The sequence below is a fragment of the Glycine soja genome, chromosome 2 (assembly GCF_004193775.1).
Source record: "Glycine soja cultivar W05 chromosome 2, ASM419377v2, whole genome shotgun sequence".
NCBI classification, from domain to species: domain Eukaryota; kingdom Viridiplantae; phylum Streptophyta; class Magnoliopsida; order Fabales; family Fabaceae; genus Glycine; species Glycine soja.
In genome coordinates this window covers 31,860,874-31,871,165 of record NC_041003.1, presented here as the reverse complement: position 1 = coordinate 31,871,165, position 10,292 = coordinate 31,860,874, and the positions used below count along the sequence as shown (strand labels likewise).

Here is a 10,292-nt window from a genome sequence, read left to right as displayed (position 1 = left end):
CGGTCAGTGCATTGATGGTGCCCATGTTTCATACTTCATATTGCATGGAAATAGTATAAACTTTGTCAGTAAGTACTTGTAGTTTCTCATGAGGGGGAATACTTGTACTTGGGGGCATGTCACTTGGTTTGGAACTCCCTTGAGACTCAAGCTGATCATCATAGGGGGGGGGGGGTAAGTTGCCTATGCACGATAAGGTGACCTTGACACTTGCTGCCTAGTTTTACTAAGTGAGAGTGTCAAGTGGACACGCTTAGGCTATTTCCTAATAAATGGTATCACATTGCATTTGAGAGTGGACGTCAGGTGTATGTATCATCCTGAGCATGATTGATTGGAATTATGGACGGATGATGACTACTTGTTGAGTGTATGTTGGACTAATGGATGTTTGTGTATGATTATGGTATTTGTTAATGTTTTCTTACTAATCATGGTTATTTGATTTTTGTGTTAATTTATTTTATAATAAACTCACCCTTACAATTTTTGTACAGTGTGGTTGGTACTTGTGATGATAGCGAACCTATGTTCGTGGGAGTAGAAGGACAGCAGTAGAGTACGTGAAGTGAGATTCTCTTGTGGAGCCGCCAAGCTGACGTGATGACGTTGGGATTATTTTGGGAGAGAGTTTTGTTTTGTTAATCAACTCCTTCGTAGCCGATTCTATAATTCTTTTTTTGAATTAAGGATGTAAATCATAGATTTAGTCATATGTATGAACTAAGAAAAAAATTGTGTTGTTTGGTGAATGTATATTGCAAAAAATTTACTTTCATTTTTCATAAGAAAATTAATGGAATTTTCATTCAAAAATTGAAATTTATGTGATTTAGAGTGGTGATATCGTAGCGATGAGGTGAGTCGTTACATTAGTGGTATCAGAGCCAGTTGAACCTTGTTAAATGCTTGATGTTTGTTGTTTGTATTTGGAACTTACTCACCTTGTTGTGTTTCCAGGAGTTACAAAGATTTGATTGGTGTAGTCATAACATGTTTGTTCCTCTGATGTCTGCTATACCATGAGTTTCAATGCCTTGTCGTGAGTTATCAGACTAGCCATCTGTATAATTTGTGAAGTGCAATGGGAATGATATGGCAAGCGATCAAGAATACAAAGGATTGAAAATGAATGTTAATGTCTTGTGAAAGGACTATTTTCGAGGAGTAATTTCTCGAGGCATCAACTCTCAAAAGTAACTAAGTAGGGACTTGAGATAGGTGTGATTTTGTTTTGTTCTTTTTCTTGTGTGTATTCTTTCCATGTTCTCACTTCCTGGTGTGTATAGGGAGTGATGGCTGGACGGAATGATCGTGCAATAGTTGATGCTCTCCAAGCCTTAGCTCAGGCTATGGGGAATCAAAATAGGGGAGAAGTTGTTGGAGATGCTGAGTACCAAGGGTTGGACCGCTTCCAACAAAACAATCCCTTTGCTTTTAATGGAGGATGCAACCCTGATGGTGCTCAAAATTGGACAAGGGAGATCGAGAAAATCTTCCGAGTGATGGCATGTCTGGAAGGGCAGAAAGTTGCTTTTGGTACATATACTCTGGTGGAAGAAGCTGAGTATTGGTGGGAGAACACCCGCCAATGCTTGGAGGCAAAAGGTCAAGTTGTGACCTGGGAAGTCTTCAAGAGGGTATTTCTAGAGAAATACTTTTCTGAGGATATTAGGAACAAGAAGGAGATGGAGTTCCTGGAGCTAAAGCAAGGGAACATAATTGTGGTTGAATATGCAGCTAAGTTTAAGGAGATGGTGAGGTACTTTCCCCATTATCAAGGAAGAGATAGCGAAAGTTCGAAATGTGTGAAGTTTCTGAACGGCTTGCGACTTAAGGTGAAACAAGCTGTGAATTACTGATAGGACTTTTGGCAAGCGTACCAATTGTCATTGTAGGTTTCAGATCTATAAAAGAGTTTGTCTCCAGAGGGACTTGAGTTTACTTAATTCATTCGGATAAAGGTTATTAGTTTAATAGTTATGTACAAATATAATCGAATGCCATTGGTTTTGGTTTGATTAACTAAAGAAAACTTAAAGTAAAAGAAAAGCAAAAATAACAGATTTGCGAAAATAACAGAAATATAGAAAATATGGAATTTAGTGCGTCAGAGATACGTAAATCATGGAAATAATAATGATGACTTGAATTAACTTAAGAAGACATAGGATTGGATTTCATCATTCATACCCTTAGTATCTTAATAAAATTAACATGTATAAATCATTTTCTAACATTACTGATGCGCACATAATTATCCCAAGTTGATTCCTCGCACTTGGAACCTAAGAACATTTACTAAATATCGATCCCTCGCCTATATAGTAAATATCCCAGCATTACAATTATATTCTCGTGCTTTTTGCAATCAAAACGTTATGCTCTATTCCTAGTAACGTAACATAGAGAGTGAAACCATTCGATTCAAATTCTAAGATTACTTTCCAGTCTCACTTAAAATTCAATTTTATGACACTAGTGATCAAATAGAATCAAGCATTAAGAGTAGAATGAAATTACCAATAATGAGTAGAAATGATTGATACATATATTATATCAAAAGGGATACATAAGGGTACAAAGATTACATCCAATCCTTAAGAAAAACTAATCTATCATTGTGCAGAGCACTAGACTAACAAGAGAAATGACCAAGAAAGTGATCCACAATCACAACTTTATAGCTCCTCGGCTCCACTTTTCCTCTTCTTCTTCTTCTTCTACATGTTTCTCTATTGGTTTCAGGCTGCTGGTTCTTCTTTTCCTCTTCCCCTGCATGACTATTTATAGAAAAAACCATTTAGTGCAGAGAAATTCGCCCAGGCGAGCTGTAACTCACCCAAGCAAGTTTGTGATTTAGTGTTGAAGGCACCAATTTGCCCAGGCGAGCTGGATGCTAGCTTGAGCAAATTTAGGGTCAGAAACCTTCATGAAAAGACCATTTTTTCCTTCCTTTTGGCTTTGTTTCTGGATCTAACAAACAACCATCAAAACCTAATTCTAATTGCAAGTTTACATTCTTGTTCTTTCTTTGTCTAACATACACACTTGCTCAAACTCATGATAAGAAACACAAACTCCATCACAATCATGCGTTCAATTCAAAATAAAAGCATACACCCATATTCATAAGTCAATAAAAGTGCTTCACTGCCATGTCATCAAAACAAGTAAAACAGTTCAAAATACTTCAGAATAAGCAAACTAACTACCCATAAAGAAACTCGCAGTGTATATAAATATAAAGCGAAAACCATAATTATAATAATAACCCAAAAAGCAAAAAGTGACATCCAGAATTAACAATGTCAAAAAGTCTTTAAACTGGGGAATTGGTGAGAGCAACAACTTCTCCAGATGACAAATCAGAAAGATCAACAATTCCTCTAATTGGGGAAACAGGGGGGTCAGCTATTTCTGTAGCTGGTGCATCAGGAGGAGCTACTGCTTCATCTGATGATGCATCAGAAATGACAATCAGAGGAGGAGATGGGGGAACCGCTTCAAGCTCAGCCGAAGAAGGTGGATTCACCACTGGAGATTGTGGGTCAGCTGGCTTTGAATTGACCTGCACAGGTATGGGCTCAAGCGGAGCCACCTCGTTGGGTCTCACCAATGGAAGTTGAGCTTCAGGCCAGGCTACTTGCTCAAGAAAATGCTCCATAGATATGATTGGCCTATTGTGAGCCAACTCTTGCGGGCTGTGCATGATAATGAACTGTCCTCAGAATAAGCTTTGTAGCATAGGAACTAAGGTTGGTGAGCTTTGGACGTCCTGTCCTCTAGTTATTGACGGAGGAGCTGGAGTGGATGACGAAGGGATGTCCTCTGTTCTATCTCTTTTTCTTGGTTCCATCTTAAACTAAAAAGAACTCAAAATTCCTTAGACCAAAATCGTTCAAGTTAAACAACAACAATAAAGGCTAAAATTTACAATAGGCGCGTAGCGGGATATATCTCGCTCAGTGTGCCTTGAGAAACATAACATGTCGGCTTAACCTAAAAGTTGTCGTGATGAAATGCGCTTAGCTTAGGTAAACTTGGCTTAGCGCAAGGCTTAACACACAAAATTTGGTTGAGATACCTGGGCTTTGCGATTCAGCCTCGCTTAGCCACAGGTAGTTCAGCAAGAGGATGAGTGTCCATCCTTAAAAGATGGACTCGCTTAGCGCGGTACGTGCGCTTAGTGATTTCTTCAGATAACTCTTACATACAATAAGTATTGATGAACTCGCTTAGCTCAGCATGTTCGCTTAGCAAGTTCATCGCGTTTTCTAGAAAACGCAGAAAACAGTTTGTTTTCCTGCACTTTTCAAGCCTCTAAAAGGCATATCAGACATGCAATGTGTGTCCCATACTCAATTCAGTATACAAGCGTATATAGCCCTAATCTTAAACTAAAATCTAACAAAACATAAAAACCCTAAAAATCTAAAGCTACAGTTGAAGTCTTCTACCCTAAAGTTAAAACAAGAAAAAGAGTCAAGGAACTTACTTGGATGGTGTATGGTTGATGCTTCAAAGTTGAAAATACACAAAGAAAGCACAAATGCAAAATGTGCAAATTTTTTGGAGAGAGAGAATGCAGAGGCGAGGTTTCTGTAATCTGGCAAATGTGAGTGTAACTGCTGTTACACTCACTTATGCAGTTTTTTTGATATCTTCACTTAGCGGACCGTTACGCTAAGCGAGCAAGAGAGACATTTGGTTTCTCAACCAGGCTCGCTTAGCGAACACATGCACTTAGCCGACGTTTCAAATTCGAAAAAAATTTTTTTTTTTGCACAGAAACTCGGCTTAGCGCGAGAGTACGTCCGCTTAGCGAGACCTGCAGATTATAAAAGCTACAACTCTTGCTAAGCCTAGCCCTGGCCAGCTTAGCTAAAATGATGCATCTTAAGTACAGAGGAGCACGCGCTTAGCTGAGAGGTACTTGCTTAGTGCTCATATTGCCACAAAAAATCTCACTTAGCTACCATGAATGGCGCTTAGAATCATGAACCTCAATAAAGGCCGCAAGGAATTGCGCTTGGCAACAATAGATCCCGCTTAGCCATGGATAAGCTGCCACTTAGCATTCAGGATGAAGCTTAGCTGCATTCAACTCAAATTGATTTGGGCTTAGCTTAACCTTGGCTAGCTTAGTGGAAATAATCAACCTCAGGTACCAGGGTTGTGTGCTAAGCGCTTGAAACTCGTGGCTTAGCGCATGAAAGATTATGCGTTTATCAAGAAGCAGGCACTTAGCGAAAGGACTAATTTTCAAAAAGATTTTCTATGTTTTAAACTTAGTCCTTTCCCAAGAAATTGAAACCCTTAAGTTTACCATTCAAAGGGAGGCTGATATGCTCCAATGTTCAGATTATACAGCAAGTTCCCAATGATCAAATACATGAAAAACCAAAAATAACACAAATTGAAACTGGGTTGCCTCCCAGGGAGCGCTTTTTTAACGTCATTAGCTTGACGCTTTTACCTCTCTAGGCAATCTCATGTTTTGGTTCTCACCTTCAAAACCTCTTGACCTTCTCCTATTACCTGCAAGCAAACATTGTGTTCTGGAGCAGGCTTGTCTTCCACAAACAAGTCGAAATCAATTTTCTGGTCTTCAAAACCTAACTCTAGCTTTTTCTTCCCCATGTCAACTATGCAGCTTGCAGTCAACATGAACGGCCTTCCCAAGATTACAGGGATGTCAATATCTTTAGAGATATCCATGACCACAAAGTCTGTTTGGAAGATAAAATGTTTTACCCTGTCCAACACGTCTTCAATCACTCCATAGGGCCTGGTAATGGAGCGGTCAGCTAATTGCAAAGTCATTCGAGTGGGCATAATCTCCAACTCTCCCAGTCTTCTGCACATGGAGAGTGGCATCAAATTAGTGCTGGCTCCCAGATCAATCAGAGCCTTTCCCACATTGACTTCTCCTATTGAACAAGGAATGGTTACACTCCCAGGATCTTTGTGCTTAGGTGGAAGGATCTTTTGGATTACAGCACTACAATTTCCTTCCACTATGATGTTTTCCTAATGAATGTACCTGTGCTTCCTTGTCAACATATTTTTCAAAAATTTAGAGTAGAGTGGCATCTGCTGCAGAGCTTCGCCAAACGGCATGGTTATTTCCAGTTTACTAAAAATATCCAAAAAACTTGCCAAATGACGATCTTTTTCTTTCTTGGAAGGTACCACAGGATACGGTACTTCCACACCTTTGTCCACAACCCTTCCACTTCTACTCTTCTCTGAAATCTTATCTTTTTCTTCTTTTTCATTTTTTTTCATTTTCTATTTCTTTTTCTCCTTCTTTTTCTTTTTCTTGGTTCTCCATCTCTTTATTCTGAACCATTATTTTCTTCCCTTTTTCCTGATTCTCTTTACCCTTCACATCATTTTCCTTAACCTCAGCACCTATCTTTTCACCCATTTGCTCCTTGTACACCACACTCTCTTCATTCTCAGGTTCCACAAACCTTTTACTTCTAGTCATCACAGCCTTGCATTCTTCCTTAGGATTGTTTTCCGTATTTGCTCCAAAACTGTTGGATGACTTGACAACTATCTGCTTGGCCAGTTGTCCCACCTGGACCTCAAGGTTTTTTAGTGCTGACTCCGTACTCTTATGATTTGACATCGTTACTTGCATAAACTGAGTCAAGGTCTCTTCCAACTTAGTTGTCCTCTGAAAGATGTTAGGCCCTTGTTGAATTGGCCTATTTGAGGATCCACCTTGGTCTTTATTGAACTGGTTGCTAAGGTGTGTCCTCCACTGTCCTTGCTGATTATAAGGACCTTGCTAGAAGCCTGAAAACCCTCCTTGAGTATACCCTTGCCTCTGTTGATTCCCCATGAAATGAATTTCTTGTGTGTTTTCTTCAGTGGGGATGCATTGGCCTGTCTCATGAGCTTCACCACACATGGTACAACCTGTGACCTGCAAAACAGAAGAATGTGTAGGTTGTCCAATCGACAGTTAAGTTGGCAACTTACCAAGTGTTTCCATTAGGATCTCAAGTTGCTTAGATAGCAACTTGTTCTGTGCCAACAAGGCGTCATGTGGTGTTAGTTAAAACAGGCTCTTCTTTGTGGGTTAATGGGTTCTGTCCCTCAAGATGGCATGATCATTGGCTGACATGTTCTCTATGAGCTCAGTTGCTTCTTCTGGGTTTTCAACTTTATTTTTCCCCCAGCAGAAACGTCTAGTAATTGCTTGGTTTGTGGTCTTAGCCCATTTATGAACATATTCAGTTGGATTGGCTCGGAGAATCCATGGGTGGGAGTTCTTCTCAGTAAGTCTCTGAATCTCTCCAATGCCTCACTCAAGGATTCATTAGGGAACTGATGAAATGAAGATATTGTTGCCTTCCCTTCAACAGTCTTAGATTTCGGAAAGTACTTCTTTAGGAATTTTTCCACAACTTCTTCCCATGTTTTAAGATTGTTACCTTTGAATGAGTGGAGCCACCTCTTGGCCTCTCCTGCCAGTGAAAATGAGAAAAGGCTGAGTCGAATAGCTTCATCTGGTACACCGACAATCTTAACAGTATTGAAAATCTCTATAAATGTTGCCAAGTATGCATAGGGATCTTCATTGGGTAATCCTTGAAATAAATTCCCTTGTATCAGATGGATCAAAGAATGTGGGCAGGTGATGTTGTGCGCTTGCACTTCAGGACGTGCAATGCTAGTGAAAAATTATGGTACAGAGCCATTTGAATAGTCCTCAAGGGTAGTCCTCTGATCATGCTCATCTACCATGGTAAAAGCTTCAAAATGTTGATTAGCGGATTCCCTTGATGATGGTGAATCAGGTGATAATGAATCAGAAAAATGAGTCTCCTCCTCAAGAATGGACGCAACTGTTTTGTCTTGCAACAATTTCCTTCTCCTCTCAGCCCTGTTCCTTCTTAGTGTAGCTTCTATTTCTAAGTCCAAAGGAACTAGAGTGCCTATAGGAGATCTATGCATAAACAGTACTAACATAGCAGTGGTTATCCAGTTCAATTAGAGAAGATAAATATAACTTAAAGAACAAATATTCAGAGAAACAATCAAAGAATAAAAAATAAAGAATAGACACCTAAAAACGAGCTAACTTCCCAAATAAAAAGAAGTTCCCCGACAACGGCGCCAAAAACTTGTTCGCGGCCGACAAGTGTACCGGATCGCACAAGTAGTATAAAACGGTAAGAATCGAGTATTGAACTCTCGGGAAACTTGTGTTATCTAGCAAGCTATTTCGATAAATACGCATCTGGTATGAAAATATGACTGTCATTATGAACAGGTATTTAAACTATCTAGGCAAAAAGAAAGAAAATCACGCAAGAGAAATACTGTGTAAAAACAAGTAGAGAATGCATTGGTCTTCCTCATAGGTTCCTGATGCTAAAAAGGATGTTCTTTATCTAATAATGCTCATGCATTCCTATGTTGTCTCCTGGACTGCTAGACCCCGATTCCTCATGATAGCCTAGCCTAGTTCTGATCAAGCCTCATCCGCAGATTCCTCTTGTAAGACTAAACTCAACCAAGACTGCATTAAGACACACATACACAACTAAGTTCTTGTACCCTGATTCCTCGTGATAGCACAACAACTTAGTCCCATACTATCAAGGACTTTAGAATCAGACCAGTTCCCACTGTTGAATGACCCTAACAAAGCATGCATCTACGTGATCAAGGTAAAAGCACACTGGAATGAAAAGCAGATAGCACTGAGAACACACAAAACATCATTACATAGATAGAAATATATTTACATCAAGTACCTACAAGGAAGATCCAACAGAGGATTTAGCTTTCCATAGTCCGGAAACCTTCTTTACAACAAAGGTAAGAACAAGATGAAAGACTGCAAAAACACAAGTGGTGAGGATGTCTCCTTCACCTCTAGAATCTCACAATCACTCACAAACTCATCTCAAGCTCTCAGAATAGCTTTCGCTTCGAACTCGCGTCTCTGCAGGTCTTCACACAGCAAAATCTCTTTGAACTCTCTGGAACTTGGACCTTTCTCTCTCTAGAACTTCCTAAATATGCAAAAGCTTCAAGCCAAGGTCAGACTCTCGTGCATGCAGAGGCTTCTTTAAGAAAAATGCCAAACTCCCCTTGCAAATCTGATTTCAGGCTTAAATAGGTGGCCTTGTTCGTGCTCGTGCGCTTAGCGTGGATCTAGATCTCTTGGTGCACATAAGTGGATTTTGGCTTAGCGCGCTTGTTTCGCTTGGCGAATGAGCTGAAGCGGTGCGCCTAGCGAACTTGACAGCTCATCTTCTTCTGGATTCTTCCTCGCGCTTAGCCACAAAAGGTTGCGCTTAAAGACTTCTCGCTAAGCCAGAAGCTTGGCTTAGCGAAAGATTGAAAAATAGCACTTTGCCAAAATTGCCTATTTAACCAGAAATTGAGAGAAATTGATTATTAAACGCACAAAACAAAAGTATAAATTATCTATTACCTATATTTAACAAAAAGTACTTATAGTATTACAAAACAACCATAAATTGGGAAAGTTTGATACAATATACACAGGTTTTATACACAAAAGTTAGTCGTATTTATTGACTAACACATATCCCAAGAAGGAGTAGAATGATGGGGGCTTGAATGACCAAACTAGATGTTTGAAGGCCACGAGAAGAGTGTTTACCCTTAACGGTGTCGAAACTTTGGAATCCAAAGATCTCATCCAAGGTAAATGCTTCATAAGTGGGATTCCATTACTTGTGATATTCGATTCCGGTGCAACCCATTCTTTTATATCTTGCTCGTGTGTAGAGAAACTTAAGCTTTATGTGTCTTCTTTAAATAAAGATCTGGTGGTAGAGACCCCAACTAGTGGTTCTATGTTAACTTCTAATGTGTGTTTGAATTGTCTTGTGGAAATTTCTTGTAGAACATTCTTCATTGATCTGATTTGTTTGCCTTTGATCCAAATCGATGTTATTATGGGAATGGACTGGTTATCTTCCAACCATGTCTTGTTAAACTGTTTTGATAAAACTGTGGCATTTGATGATTCTGGAGTGCGTAAGGATAGGATGTTTATCTTTTCCAACTAAGTTGTGACATCTTTAAAAGAAGATGCTCAAGTGTACATGATCTTGTCTAACCTAGAAGTAGGGACAAAGGTATCCATGGGTGACCTCCCTGTTGTCAGAGAGTTTCCTAAAGTGTTCCCTAAGGATATATCCGGTTTACCACTTGAGAGAGAGATAGTGTTTTCCATAGACCTGGTACCTAGTGCTAGACCCATATCCATCACCCTTTATAGGATGTCTCCT

General features: G+C 39.6%; 1 protein-coding gene across 1 annotated transcript; it reads left to right on the top strand.

Moving 5' to 3' along the window:
• The first annotated feature begins 1,295 nt into the window (after nucleotides 1-1,295).
• On the top strand, nucleotides 1,296-1,862 carry LOC114375058. Its single transcript, XM_028332806.1, has one exon. It carries the CDS (start codon nucleotides 1,296-1,298, stop codon nucleotides 1,860-1,862), a length of 567 nt encoding a protein of 188 aa, XP_028188607.1.
• The last annotated feature ends 8,430 nt before the right edge of the window (nucleotides 1,863-10,292 follow it).

Excerpts from the sequence above, each read along its gene's own strand:
- LOC114375058 (XM_028332806.1), top strand. The coding sequence starts at position 1,296 with ATGGCTGGACGGAATGATCGTGCAATAGTTGATGCTCTCCAAGCCTTA.